The sequence below is a fragment of the Chanodichthys erythropterus genome, chromosome 5 (genome assembly GCF_024489055.1).
Source record: "Chanodichthys erythropterus isolate Z2021 chromosome 5, ASM2448905v1, whole genome shotgun sequence".
Lineage (NCBI taxonomy): Eukaryota > Metazoa > Chordata > Actinopteri > Cypriniformes > Xenocyprididae > Chanodichthys > Chanodichthys erythropterus.
In genome coordinates this window covers 27,434,094-27,449,317 of record NC_090225.1, presented here as the reverse complement: position 1 = coordinate 27,449,317, position 15,224 = coordinate 27,434,094, and the positions used below count along the sequence as shown (strand labels likewise).

The following is a 15,224-nucleotide window of genomic DNA, read 5'->3' as shown; positions in this document are numbered from 1 at the left end:
TTATTACTCACTCATGTCGTTCCACACCCTTCGTTCATCTTTAGAGCACAAATTAAGATATTTTTGTTGAAATCCGATGGCTCAGTGAGGCCTGCATAGCCAGCAATGACATTTCCTCTCTGAAGATCCATAAAGGTACTAACAACATAATTAAATCAGTTCATGTGAGTACAGTGGTTCAATATTAATATTATAAAGCGACAAGAATATTTTTGGTGCACCAAAAACAACAACAACAACAACAAAATAACGACTTATATATAGTGATGTCCGATTTCAAAACAATGCTTCATGAAGCATCGGAGCACAAATGAATCAGCGTGTCGAATCAGCGTGTCGAATCCGCGGTTCGGAGCTCCTAAGTCACGTGATTTCAGCCGTTGGCGGTTTGACACGCGATCCGAATCATGATTCGACACAAAAGATTCATTATGCTCTGAAGATTCCTGAAGCAGTGTTTTGAAATCGACCATCAATAAATCTAAGCAGTTATTTTGTTTTTTTGGCACACCAAAAATATTCTTGTCGCTTTACAATATTAATATTGAACCACTGTACTCACATGAACTGATTTAAATATGTTTAGTATATTAATGGATCTAGAGGAAATGTCGCTGGCTATGCAGGCCTCACTGAGTCATCGGATTTCAACAAAAATATCTTAATTTGAGTTCCGAAGATTAACAAAGGTCCTTTCCGGTGTGGAACGGCATGAGGGTGAGTAATAAATGACAGAATTTTCATTTTTGGGTGAACTAAGCTTTTAATATTTTTCTCATAGATAACGTTATATTTATTTACTTATTTATTAAACCATAAGAAACATATACACCAAGAAATATAGGTTACATAATAATAATATTTTTTATAAAGAAATGAATAATAAACAAAGAAATTATTCTTAATCTTTAGGATTTATAATTTTCAATATTTGTCGAAATAGGCTTATATAAAAAACCTAACAAAATAAGGTTAAAAAAATTCAATAAACGATTTATAAACTTGAATTAAAAGGAATAACTACATATCTAGAATTAAATGTATTTAATTATTATATCGACATGCAAGCATATTAAACAAACAGAACAATATACAAAAAAGAGAGAGAAAAAAACCTTAAAAGCAACGTAAGACAATAATTCTTCATTCAACTGAGTCTGGCAAGGGTTTTCGTACTTAAATGATTTAATATATTTCTGCCACGTTATACATATTTATTTTTTATTTCAGATACGGGAACAGAGAAAACATTCACATCTCGAATATGTAACACATGAACATTAGAACAAAGCATAATAAACATGGATTCACGTACACAAATATGAAGCATCAAAATAACAACAAAAACAAAAATTTGGTATTTTAATGTACACTTTTATTTATTTTTAGTTACACATTTAACCGATGTATCGTGACGCAATCAATGCGCAGTTCTGCTTCTGCGCAGGACCGGAAGCAAATAATATCTCTCCAGATACATCTGCTCAAAACATTTGGATAAAAGAGTTCGTCAGAAGAAACAGGTAACAGAAAATGACCAGAGATCATTTGCTGCATATGCTGAACAGTCGCATTCATTAGTTAATACCCTGGAATTGTAAGTGTAAATGACCTAGCGCGATTTTAGAGCCTAAGCTTACATTGGCAAGTGGATGTTTACTCCATACAACAATCATTTTCACTAACAAACGTGTCAAGGGACGGGCTGTGTGAAATGAACCCGTCTCGCATGCTTGCTGTGTCTGTTAGCAGCCAGTGAATGGAAGTGGCGAGGGCCCGAGAGATGGGTCCAGAGAGAATCTTACCGAACTCCGAGGAGGATGTGGTGCAGGACCGGCCTTTAGACACCGCTGTGCCGGAGGAGTGGAGCGGAGAGGACATGGAGGAGGAGGAGGATGAAGGAGTCGCTGGAGACGAGGACAGTGCTGGATATTATTATCAGCCTCTGAATCAAGACCCAGACGGGATGAACAGCTCACACACAGAGCCAGCGGATGAGGGAACCATCGCAGAGCAGCTCCAGGACGTCCAGGAGAGAATAGAGGTACAGGAAGTCTTTGGGGTGCCTGTTGCATCCTCAGCTTTCTGGTTAGCAAGTGTGTACTGGTGTGGTTTTATATCAACTAAATCTGATGCTGTCATCTTCATCAACATTTTGCAGGCCATGGGTCTGTTCCTGCCCCAGCCTCCTCCTGACAGCGATGAAGAGGAGGATCCTGAAGGAGCTGCTGCCTGTAGAAGTCATGCGTCCATTCCCATGGATGCAGGTAAGCAGGAGAACAGACTTTATATTTAGGTCACAACACTGATATACTGTCATGACATTCATTGCTTCTCTGTCACTGTGTTGGACTAAAATTTCATCACCCAAATCAATGCAATTGGCCTTAAAATTAAAGCAATGAAGTCATCTATAATGTTATTATATGTACAGTACACTCACATAACGCAGTATATACCATATAGTAAATCTCAACTGCTCGATTGCTTGTTTAATTACAAAATTTAAAGTACATTATAACACAAATCTAATCTACTAAATGTGACTAAGGCATGAATCCCAAAGATTAAGACTTATAAACATTAACATCATGATTTTCTGTAAAGCTGCTTTGAAACAATGTGAATTGTTATAAATAATACAGGGTAATACTAGTAAAGTACACAAACTTTTGAGTTTAACTCAAGGAATATTAGCAATATTTTAAAAAAACAAAATGTGCACAATGGCAAATTTTGGAATTAGCAGCTGAAATGATGATTAAACTTTGGTGTGTGTTACTAGTAGTGGTGTAACTATATCATGTCTAATATATATATATATATTCAAAAATGAAATGAAAATTACTGAGAAAAAAAATCTAGTTTACAGAGTTTTAGTGTCCGTTCTACATTAAACTTCTATATATTGTTGAATATAATGTATAATAATGCAATGGGGGAATATTTGTGGGTCCTGATAATACCAAATGTTTTTATGTTACCAGTAAAACGTGGCCTGCATTATTTTGAATATATCTAGTCAGTGACAGAGTGCAAACATATTCATCTAAAATAAATCTGTTTCAGCATTAGAATCTTGAATATTTTTTTCTAGTGTCACCATTGTCCTGTGTATTGGGTTACCAGCACCAAGTCCAAGCCTGTTCATTTCCACTCCCAGTATAATACCACATTTAGAGTTTTAATCAACAGTACATTTTTTGTTATCCTTGTACCATATGTCATGGAGTATCACAATAATATTGTATCGTGAGTTCAGTATCACGGTATGTATCGAATCGTGACGTGAGGATATTGTTGCACCTCTAGTTTAGTCAAAAATACAGATTACTTATGTTATTCCCTAAGTATCCAATATTAAAATTCTATACTATTTTGCTTAAATTTAATATAAAAGTGAATTTAGGTATCACAACATCATAATTTACAGTATGAAAAATATTAACTTTAAAATTATATTTGGGTGTTAAATTGTTAGTTTTAGAAGACTTAAAGGGTTAGTTAACCAAAAAAAATGAAAATTCTGTCATTAATTACTCACCCTCATGTCGTTCCACACCCGTAAGACCTTTGTTCATGTTCAGAACACAAATTAAGAGATTTTTGATGAAATCCGAGATATGACTCGTCCATAAACAGCAATATAATCAACACTTTCAAGGTGCAGAAAGGTACTAAAGACATTGTTAAAACAGTCAGCATGACTGCAGTGGTTCAACCTTAATGTGATGAATACATTTTGTGCGCAAAAACAAACAACTTTTAAACAATTTCTTCTTTTCCCTGTCAGATGTCCCTACTTTGTTTCCGTTCAGCACTTCCAGGTTCTACATCAGAATGCTGACTCCGTATTGGCCGGCTCCTGCGTCAGCATCACACGCATGCGTTGGCAAATACAGAGCGTTCAGATGTAAACATGGAAGCGTTGTTTATCAACTGTGCATGATAACAGTTCAAATTGTTAAATAAAGTCGTTATATTGGTTTTGTTTGTGCGCATAAAAAGTATTCTCGTCCCTTTATAACATTAAAGGAACACTCCACTTTTTTTGAAAATAGGCTAATTTTCCAACTCCCCTAGAGTTAAACGGTTGAGTTTTACCGTTTTCGAATCCATTCAGCCGATCTCCGGTTCTGGCGGTACCACTTTTAGTGACCGTTAGCATCGCGCTTAAAAATGACCAAAGAGTTTTGATGTTTTTCCTATTTAAAACTTGACTCTTCTGTAGTTAAATCGCCTGAATGAGAGTATAGTTCCTAGCCATATCAGCCTAGAAAATCACAGCTTTTTATTTTCCGCTGGTCTTAGTACATGATGCAACTACAGAAGAGTCAAGTTTTAAATAGGAAAAACATCAAAACTCTTTGGTCATTTTTAAGCGCGATGCTAACGGTCTAATCAGATTCAATTAACTATGCTAAGTTATGCTAAAAGTGGTACCGCCAGAACCGGAGATCGGCTGAATGGATTCGAAAACGGTAAAACTCAACTGTTTAACTCTAGGGGAGTTGGAAAATTAGCCTATTTTCAAAAAAAGTGGAGTGTTCCTTTAAGGTTGAACCACTGCAGTCATGTTGACTATTTTAACGATGTCTTTAGTGCCTTTCTGTACCATGAATGTGGTAATTATGTTGCTTTCTATGGGACATAAAAAAAAAAAAACACTTGGATTTCATCAAAAACATCTTAATTTGTCTTCTGAACATGAACGAAGGTCTTGCGGGTGTGGAACGACATGAGGGTGAGTAATTAATGGCAAATTTCATTTTTGGGTGAACTAATCCTTTAAAAGGTATCATTAAATGATGGCAAAGGTAATCTAAATCCAAAATTGAGTTTGTACAATAAAATATCCATTATTTTAATATATAAGATAATGGATATTTATAAAAAATTTGCTAATGTCAACCAATGTAGGACCGATATATTTCACATTTTCTTGTGTTCACAGATCACGTTGAGCTGGTGAAAAGGACCATGGCGGCTATTAATTTGCCGACACTGGGAATCCCTGCCTGGGCCCAGGAAATCTCTGACGACCAGTGGAAGGACATGGTGCAGCAGACGCTTCAGACCAGACAGAGCTCTGCGGGCCTGAGACTGGAACGCAAGTGAAGCCTGATCTCGCCCTCTAAACATCTCACACTGCAGACATGCTAAACAGAGCTTCTGACATTTGCTCATCTCAAACAAACCAAAAGGCACATTTATCACCTTAGCTGTGGTTTATAACAACTGTGGACTGAAATTCTTAAAGTGGAAATGTAATGGTTTACCTTTTAATTGCTTTGAACTGTTGCACATCAAGTGTCCCGATTATTCAGTTACAGAGTTGGTAAAAATAGTCCTGAAAAACCCTAGACATATTTCAGCCCTGTCCCAATGCAGTTGTGTTAATTATGCAGTATGGTTCTTTTGCTTAATTACTTTTTTTGTAAAGTGAAGTTTGGCAAGATTTAGTGGTTGCTTTTGTATGACAGTATAAACATGTAATGGTGCATCTCAGTTTTGTGCTGTTTAAGTCACAAAAAAAAAAAAAAAATCCATTAATCTGATTGTTGACAATGTGCAATGAGTGATTGATCCTTTATGTATTTCACACGGCTTGAACAACACAGATGGCCGCCACGTCTTTTGTGTTTCTTTATTTTTGTTCTGTACATACATGAACATCTGTACAAAATATGACTTTCATACTATGTAATGCTCAACCTAATTAAAGTACAACATATGTACATATGACCTGGAAAGCAGCTTAAGATTAGTGTCAGACTTGGGAAGGAGGGCTGGGAGAAGGAGGGAAAGGGTGAGTGTGGAGAGACCCATACTTTCTTAATTTCCCTCTGTTTCTTGTTGCTGCCGGACAAGCTGAACACTGGCCCCATCCGCCCATCAAGCGGCGTCGAGGAAGGAAGCATGCTGCGTTCAAGAGTGAAGTTGCCTCTGATTGTTTCTGGAATGTTTTGGTCTATTTAGAGGCAGCTAGGTTGGCAATTCATGCTCTTGATTGCATGGACAAGTCATTCCCGTACACTGATAGGCTGAGGTGATGTAACAACACTTCAAACGGCTAATGATTTAAAGACTTCACCTCAGCACTGCATACTATAGGCTGTGATAGCACGAGTCGAAACGTACGCCCACGTTTGGAGCGATGGAAAAAGTGTAGCAGCTTGAATTCACAAGGGGCAAAATGCAGAGCTGCACACTGGATAGCAAAGTGTTGTGTTGTCCAGCAGCCTGTAGGAGGAGTAAATGTTCCCTCACTATTGGAATGATCAAAGTGACACTTCACGAGACAGACCTTTACAACAGCGAGGGGACATCAAACGTCAGAATGTGTCATACAAGCAAACAGAATTAAAGAAAAGATGAAGTTGGGGCAGAAAGAGGGAATACTGAAGGGCAAGGGCACAATTGTAAGCAATATACATGACAATATACACTACACAAGTAGTCGCAACGGCAATTGCAGGCTGTCGCTTTTCCATATATTAAGCCTGGACAGGTAAGCGAGTATCTTTTCTCTTTAAGTATATAGTCCTATTAGGAGGATTGTATAGCGCTTGATCATACACTAGACCAGTGGATGGTTTTCCTCATCGTTCTAATACCTGAAAAGAATATTGCTTAGGCGCTTTAAAGTGAAAACAACAACAAAAATAAGACATACAATCTCGGACAGGACGGTAGTTCCCGATCTTGAGCGGTTCAACGGGAGGTTGTTTTTCATTCTTGTCTAGTTTTTAATACATCACAGAAACCTATGAAGCAAAACAAGACAACTTACAAAAGCTATGAGGTGCGATTTCATGGGAATCTGTTCAAGAGGTATAAGTCTTAAAGGATTAGTTCACTTCAGAATTAAAATGTCCTGATAATTTACTCACCCCCATGTCATCCAAGATGTTTGTCTTTCTTCAGTCGAAAAGAAATTAAGGTTTTTGAGGAAAACATTTTGTGATTTTTCTCCATATGGTGGGATTCAACAGGGACCAACATGTTGAAGATCCAAATGTCAGTTTCAGTGCAGCTTCAAAGGGCTCTACATGATCCCAGACGAGGAATAAGGGGCTTATCTGAAACAATCGGTCATTTTCTAAAATTTTTTAGAACAAATACTCGTCTTGCCCTGCTCTGCGATATGCCACCTTTTATATAATCATGTTGGAAAGGTCACACATGACGTAGGCGGAAGGACCGAGCGAGTGTTTACAAAGCAACTGTGCAAAGACTAAATCAAACAGCCTTTGTGGTACTTCTGCCTACATCACGCGTGACCACATAGCAGTGCAAGATGAGCATTTGTGGTTAAAAAGTACATAATTTATTTTTTTTAGAAAATGGCCGATCGTTTTGCTAGATAAGACACTTATTCCTCGTCTGGGATTGTGTAGAGCTCTTTGAAGCTGCAATTTGGACCTTCAACCTGTTGGTAACTGCTGAAGTCCACTATATGGAAAAAAATCCTGGAATCTTTTCCACAAAAACCTTAATTTCTTTTCAACTGAAAAAAAAAAAAAAAAACATCTTGGATGACATAGGGGTGAGTAAACTATCATGACATTTTAATTCTGAAGTCAACTAATCCTTTAAAACTTAAATAAAACATTGATGCATACAAACATAAGTGGAGTGTGGATCAATAGGCCATTGGCGCATGCATTTAGATCACATTCTTTTCTGCGACTGTAAACGGACTGGATACTACTTTTACAGCATTTTCATCAAGCGTTCTGCTGGTGGTGGATATAGAGGTGATTGCTTCCATAAAGCTCTCTTACTTTTTTGTTGTTGTTGATCATGATCATTAACACAATCACAAGGAAAACAACAGATTAGATTGATCTCCTCAGCCTCTGCCTCCTAATGTTTGGTCATGATCTCAAAAATGACTACCTGAAACATTTACAGCACCAGGTCGCTATGGAGAAGCAATTTCAGAGTCCCGTCTCAGATGTACGAGCAAGACCTGTCTAGGGAGGCATCTGAAATAGATTCACAATCCCATGCGAGTTGAAATCTCAAGCTTGCATGTTTAATTCATAAAGCTTGTTTTGTAGGAAACAAGTTTCACTAATTGGCTCTTTGTATGACATCAAAAATAACCCTGATCACTCCTGCATGGCTACCATCCCTACGCTCCGCCCACACAGGAGCCAGATGCAGAAAATCCAGTACATGGTCTCCATATCTCCAGTAACATGATTCATTTAGTTATGTGTGGCCCCTTCATTGCAGGCAGATTTATAGAGTCAGTGATTGGAATAAAGGAGAAGCTCTCAAGCAGCGGTAAAAATGGGATAGGGAACATGCGGAGAAATGGAGACAGCATAAAGTGGACAAAATAAAGTGTGGAGAGAAAAACAAAGCAACCTCAACAAGAGCATACTTTGATTATTTGTAACCCACAGGGCTTTCTACCAACCCAGCGGTCGCTTCTGTTCGGTGTGGGGATCAGCAGCTATGGATCTGAGAAGATTTTGGAAAGTTTGTGCACGCATGAGAGTTGGGGCAGAGTGCATGGGAGCTCTCCACTGCTCTGTGGACTGGATTTTTGCAGATGGGGCTCTCCAACAGTGAGGGAGGAAGGAGTATGGGATAGAGGCAGAGGAACAGAGAGGTGGGTTACAGCAGGCGACAATTTTGGACCAAGACGAGAGGAACAGTTTAGGCGCGGTGGAGGGTGGCGGTGCTCCCCCGTCAGAGGGCTTCCTGGTTGGCCGTCAGGTACTCCTCTGCTCGCTTGTGAGCTTCCAGGGCTTTTATAGTATAGACGTCCTGCGGCAGCTCAGACTTTCGCCTCATCAAAACCTTGTCTTTCTTGATGTCTTTCATTCCCTGAAAAGAAAAGTTATATTCCTGAGACAGTGTAAGACTAATGCCTAAAGTATACATAAGTTTTGACACAGCATACAGCTAAACGCATAGCCTTTTAAAACAGACTCCATTTGAGAGTGTGCGCAAACCAGGGTTCATGCAGGTTTCAGTAAGTCAAATTTAAGACCTTTTTAAGACATTTTAAGACCATAAAGATTGAAATTTAAGACCTACACGACGCATTACCAAAAAATATTAAAATCAAAGAAATCATTTTATTTCAATGAATTCCATCATTGAAAAAGCATCAATTTAATTTACAGATAAAGCAATCACATTAGTAACCTTCCACAAACAACAACGGGCCAAATGCCCAAAACCTTAGGCCCAAACTGAAAATAGGCTAAAACAAACTTGCCCTCAAATAGAATAGATTTCATCTCATATTTATTTACATTACAAAACAGCATATTAATAGCCTAACAGAGATTGAACAGGCTACTCCAACCCATGTAACAGCCAATGTAGCACACACACCAGATAATCCATGTTAGATAGATAGATACTTACCTCGGGATAATTAGAGTATCTATCTATCTAACATGGATTATCTGATGTGTGTGTGTGTGCCCCGCACTGTCCCATGAACGGTGAGCCCAGGTACCTCGACTTAACAATTCCATTGTTCCAGAAACGAATGTGGACATCAAGCTGCTTGGTCCTGGTGGTCTGATTTTGGCTTTCATTGAACATTACGACATACGGCCCGGTAAGAGTACGAATCAATTCCCTCTATATAAACTCCCCCAATCCAAATCTCGCCACATAAGTGATCTTGTTGGGCCCGCAGGAGAACGTCTTCGCGATTACTAAATCAGGAAACATCACATGGAAGAGATAATCTCACTGTTGCTATTAAATTTGTGTTTAGTCACCGTGTGTAGTATCCAAAGCACCTCGGCTTTCGATGTGTCAGTCAATCAAAAAAAGTACACCGAAGGTTATTCGACGGAGCTGCGATGATATTGCGCTGGAGACCGGAGGGACCGGAGGGATTGAGGAGGACGAAGGCAGTGGTGAGGCTAATTGGCCGAGTCCGCTGAAGGCATTTTGTGGCTAGCTTGTGTTTCTCCGCTCTGGCGTGTGACTCCAGGGCCTTCACACCCAGAGTCCCTAACTGATTTTTTTTTTTGCAAAGTTTGCAGTGAGCCTCATACATGGAGCTGGGTACCGCTTGTAACCAACAGCAGAAATCGCTGTGATCTAGCCATGTCTCGTTGAAATAAACTCTGAGGAGACGCAGACGTATTTCGCAGGCAGGTATTGCATTGATCACAGGATTTGTAGTTTTATCACCGCGTATACAAACACCAATATACCCCAGAAAGAACTACGACTCGCTACTTTTTTGCTACTTTGTAATAACTTTCAGCAGGTAGCGTTTCTGGAAATGGGTAAAAAAAAAAAAAAATGTAGACCTGACTAAATTAAATTTAAGACCTCGGATCAAAATCTGGCCGTTAAGACTTTTTAAGGCCTTAAATTTAAAGTTCAGAATTTTAGACTTTTTAAGACCCTGCAGGAACCCTGGCAAACACAGGGGCTCAAAATATGCGTGCTAGTAAGTTTCATATTTGTCCAGCGTTTGCTCCATTTTTCTCCAAACATTATAACCAATAAAGTTATGTTAAGTAATGTTTTTGCACTTTTTTTAAACCAGTTATGGCTATCTATTAACCCTCCCACATACCCTAACATATGTGTAGAAAGTGTACTTTGGGCTTGAGGAGGGGTGGGGAATATCAACAGGTAGAAATTTGGTAGAAACCAACTGCTAGTGATTTTGGATTATTGTCTGTCGCAGTAACTCTCTCATGCTGCATCTTCACGAACGTTTATCATTTGCATGCAAAAGAAAAATACTGAATACCGTTTGTAGCTTTAATAAGTATCCGTGTAAAGAATATGCAGTGTTTTTACATTTGATTACTTTATTTCTGTAATATTTCTATTTCTATATATTAACTAGACCTACCTAAAAAAACGTCAAGCACTGTTTATTTAATTTGTATCCAGGCTCTGTTGTATTCAGTGCTCGTAATGTTTTTTCTTTGTTTTTCTTTTATTACTGACTCTTCTTCAAGCTCGAGAACCTTTTACTTGCGTTAGGCAAGTATTGTTTTTTTTGACACAAAAGTTGTCAAAATTGTGTACCTTATTAGCTCCAAAAAGCATGTATTGCTCTATCTAGCCTACACTGGAATTTAAGAAATGAGTTGGCACTCATGCTCTACATTAAACTCGCATGTCAATACCCACAAATCCACTGTACAGGCATCTTTTGTTCTTATGAAGATGTGTTAAGTGTTTGTTTGATTGTACCTGTGAGGCTTCTGATTCCACAGTCTTCTTCAGCAGCTGGATGTCCTCGGCTGTAGGGGTCTCTGTCTCCATTGAGTACAACGGCATCCCTCCTTCATTATACATCATGTACTGCACGTACACACAAACACATGTCATTCACACATACATGAAGATCACACCGAAACATAGATCTGCTCAGCTAGGAAAGACTGATTTACATTATTTACATGGGAGAACAAGAAATATATTCTTTAAGGGGTGTTGTCACAATGTTTTGTTTATCGCAACTTGCAGCATTAATACAGAATTCAAATGATGCTCAAAGGTGCGTGTTTATCAGCTCTTTTACAAAGGCTCTGCAAATGGCACATTTAAAAAGAATTCAGAGTGTGAACTTAGTTTTACAGTTTTTAAAAATTCATGATTAGATGAGACGAAGCACCTGCTAAAGCATTTAATTTGAGAGGCTGCTCACTGCAGAGCCACAGCTCCCCGTCTTTAGATATAATGGGTGGAGCTTGATGTCCAGCTCCCTGTCTTTAGATATAATGGGTGGAACTTTATCATCAAGTTCCCTGTATTTAGATATAATGGGTAGAGCTTGATGTCCAGCTCCCCGTATTTAGATATAATGGGTAGAGTTTGATGTCCAGCTCCCCGTCTTTAGATATAATGGGTGGAGCTTGATGTCCAGCTCCCTGTCTTTAGATATAATGGGTGGAACTTTATCATCAAGTTCCCTGTATTTAGATATAATGGGTAGAGCTTGATGTCCAGCTCCCCGTATTTAGATATAATGGGTAGAGTTTGATGTCCAGCTCCCCGTCTTTAGATATAATGGGTGGAGCTTGATGTCCAGCTCCCTGTCTTTAGATATAATGGGTGGAATTTTATCGTCCAGCTCCCCATCTTTAGATATAATGGGTGGAGCTTGATGTCCAGCTCCCTGTCTTTAGATATAATGGGTGGAATTTTATCGTACAACTCCCCGTCTTTAGATATAATGGGTGGAGCTTGATGTCCAGCTCCCCGTCTTTAGACATAATGGGTGGAGCTTGATGTCCAGCTCCCCGTCTTTAGACATAATGGGTGGAGCTTGACGTCCAACTCCCTGACTTTAGACATAATGGGTGGAGCTTGACGTCCAGCTCCCGTCCGTAGACATAATGGGTGGAGCTTGACGTTCAGCTCCCTGTCTTTAGACATAATGGGTGGAACTTGATGTCCAGCTCCCCGTCTTTAGACATAATGGGTGGAGCTTGACGTCCAACTCCCTGACTTTAGACATAATGGGTGGAGCTTGACGTTCAGCTCCCTGTCTTTAGACATAATGGGTGGAACTTGATGTCCAGCTCCCCGTCTTTAGACATAATGGGTGGAGCTTGACGTCCAGCTCCCCGTCTTTAGACATAATGGGTGGAGCTTGACGTCCAGCTCCCGTCTTTAGACATAATGGGTGGGGCTTGACGTCTAGCTCCCGTCTTTAGACATAATGGGTGGGGCTTGACGTCCAGCTCCCCGTCTTTAGACATAATGGGTGGAGCTTGACGTCCAGCTCCCCGTCTTTAGACATAATGGGTGGAGCTTGACGTCCAGCTCCCCGTCTTTAGACATAATGGGTGGAGCTTGACGTCCAGCTCCCTGACTTTAGACATAATGGGTGGAGCTTGACGTCCAGCTCCCGTCTTTAGACATAATGGGTGGGGCTTGATGTCCAGCTCCCCGTCTTTAGACATAATGGGTGGAGCTTGACGTCCAGCTCCCGTCTTTAGACATAATGGGTGGGGCTTGACGTCCAGCTCCCGTCTTTAGACATAATGGGTGGGGCTTGACGTCCAGCTCCCCGTCTTTAGACATAATGGGTGGAGCTTGACGTCCAGCTCCCCGTCTTTAGACATAATGGGTGGAGCTTGACGTCAAGCTCCCTGACTTTAGACATAATGGGTGGAGCTTGACGTCCAGTTCCCCGTATTTAGATATAATGGGTGGAACATTATCATCAAGTTCCCTGTATTTAGATATATTTTGGGTGGAGCTTGACGTCCAGCTCACTGTCTTTAGACATAATGGGTGGAGCTTGACGTCCAGCTCCCTGTCTTTAGACATAATGGGTGGAATTTTATCATCCAGCTCCCCGTCTTTAGATATAATGGGTGGAGCTTGACGTCCAGCTCCCTGTCTTTAGATATAATGGGTGGAACTTTATCATCAAGTTCCCTGTATTTAGATATAATGGGTGGAGCTTGATGTCCAGCTCCCCGTATTTAGATATAATGGGTAGAGTTTGATGTCCAGCTCCCTGTCTTTAGACTTAATGGGTGGAACTTTATCATCAAGTTCCCTGTATTTAGATATAATGGGTGGAACTTTATCATCAAGTTCCCTGTATTTAGATATAATGGGTGGAGTTTGATGTCCAGCTCCCTGTCTTTAGACTTAATGGGTGGAACTTTATCATCAAGTTCCCTGTATTTAGATATAATGGGTGGAACTTTATCATCAAGTTCCCTGTATTTGGATATAATGAGTGGAGCTTGGTGTCCAGCTCCCCGTCTTTATATATAATGGGTGGAGCTTGACGTCCAGCTCCCCGTCTGTCAAGCTCCTTGACGTCATTTGGTTCTGCAGTAAGCATCATGTGTTTAATTTACTGCAAAAATAGACATAACTGGGGGGTTATGAAAATACTAACCATTTTTGTTGAATTTCTAGCAAAAACTGTGATATTGAATTAGTCATATAGGATTTTTTTTTTTTTTTTTTCTTTTTTTTTCATACCACCCACCCTAAACAAAACTTGGTAGGAAAGATGAAAGTAACCCAAAGAGCAAGATGAATGCATAACTATTCTGTTACTGAAATAAATGACTCACCTCATCCTGAGCCAGACCGGGCCGCAGCTGAACCTTTGTACTCTGTGAAAATCCAAAACTTGGGGTTGACAAACACACATTCACAGGATCCACATCACATCCTGATTAAACAGTGGGTTTTTTTGTGTTTGCCCTCAGAGCACAGAGAGAGATGAGTTGTGATAATTATACTCATCAGGAGTAGTTTTGAGTTGATTAATTCTAATTAGGATACATAAAAAATTAGCTGCACACAAAGCTTATGCAACTGATCAAATGAATTTCTCAAGTAATTTTCACCTATAATATATGACTTCACTGGCTGTGTTTCCATCAACCTATTTTTATGTTAATTTTAGGATACTGCATAAAAAAAAACTGTTGGATGGAAATGCTAAGATGCGCATAGAGGCTGCATAAAAAAAAACGTATGCACTCAATTGAGTCGGATACATTTTTTATCTGATAAGACGACATGAGCATTAACTATGATGGAAACACATTTACCGAATATATTGCATGATGCGCATCAAAAAAGTCATGTGACTGTGCAAGGGGATGGTATAACAGGACTAGCCAGCGGAGCGATCACATTGCACAGCATCTGAAATGCTGTTTGGTCATTCTGAAATGCCTGAGCAAAGTCTGTCGTCAAAGTGGTTCGGTATAATTCCCTCCCAGAACTGTCTTACAAGATTGCATTCCCAAACAGCAGGCATCCTTTTTCTTAGTTATATTTAGCCAGAGATGGTCTTACTGATTTAGCGCCACTTTATAAGGAAGTGACGATTTTGTTCTCTTCGGCTCAGTGGATGGAAACGGTGCTTTATTCGCAAATGTTTTATGCGATATACAAATTTTAAAGTTAAATTCGCAACTTGGGATGCAAACATAGCTACTGACAGTTTGATTGTGTCCTATTTGGTTATATCTGTGTACACTACCATTCAAAAGTTTGGGTTCTGTAAGTATGTTTTTGAAAAGTCTCTTATGCTCACAAAGGCTGCATTAATCTGATAAAAATGCAGTAAAAAGAGTTATACTTTGAAATATTAACATTTAAAACAACTTATTTTAATATTTCTGTAATTTATTCCTGTGATGGCAAAGCTGAATTTACAGCAGTCATTATTCCAGTCTTCAGTGTTCCTTTATAAAATTATTTTAATATTATATTTAAAAAGT

At 39.3% G+C, this 15,224-nt stretch overlaps 2 protein-coding genes across 7 annotated transcripts in view; one reads left to right on the top strand and one right to left on the bottom strand.

Annotated features, from left to right (window-relative positions):
* The first annotated feature begins 1,430 nt into the window (after positions 1 to 1,430).
* Positions 1,431 to 7,460, top strand: mea1 (male-enhanced antigen 1). Of its 5 annotated transcripts, none has more exons than XM_067386771.1 (4): positions 1,431 to 1,523; positions 1,750 to 2,044; positions 2,162 to 2,267; positions 4,955 to 7,460. In XM_067386771.1, the coding sequence occupies exons 2-4, from the start codon at positions 1,760 to 1,762 to the stop codon at positions 5,116 to 5,118; spliced, it is 555 nt and encodes a 184-aa protein (XP_067242872.1). In that variant the 5' UTR covers positions 1,431 to 1,523; positions 1,750 to 1,759; the 3' UTR covers positions 5,119 to 7,460. The 5 variants fall into 5 exon arrangements, with proteins under 5 accessions (XP_067242872.1, XP_067242873.1, XP_067242874.1 ...); XM_067386772.1 differs by having other exon boundaries at positions 1,436 to 1,523; positions 1,699 to 2,044; XM_067386773.1 differs by having other exon boundaries at positions 1,437 to 1,523; positions 1,753 to 2,044.
* A 93-nt stretch (positions 7,461 to 7,553) lies between these two features.
* Positions 7,554 to 15,224, bottom strand: part of ppp2r5d (protein phosphatase 2, regulatory subunit B', delta) — a 51,983-nt gene continuing 44,312 nt past the window's right edge. For both annotated transcript variants that reach the window (XM_067386759.1, XM_067386760.1), the window contains 3 exons: positions 14,061 to 14,102; positions 11,206 to 11,316; positions 7,554 to 8,844 (listed from right to left, as the gene is read on the bottom strand). In XM_067386759.1, coding sequence (XP_067242860.1) covers positions 8,707 to 8,844; positions 11,206 to 11,316; positions 14,061 to 14,102 — 291 coding nt within the window. In that variant the 3' untranslated portion in view covers positions 7,554 to 8,706. The remainder of the gene's footprint in view (positions 8,845 to 11,205; positions 11,317 to 14,060; positions 14,103 to 15,224) is intronic.

Coding starts and splice junctions, on each gene's coding strand:
- mea1 (XM_067386771.1), top strand. CDS start 1,760: ATGGAAGTGGCGAGGGCCCGAGAGATGGGTCCAGAGAGAATCTTACCG. Junction 2,045..2,161: donor ACGTCCAGGAGAGAATAGAG/GTACAGGAAGTC, acceptor AACATTTTGCAG/GCCATGGGTCTGTTCCTGCC. Junction 2,268..4,954: donor GTCCATTCCCATGGATGCAG/GTAAGCAGGAGA, acceptor TTGTGTTCACAG/ATCACGTTGAGCTGGTGAAA.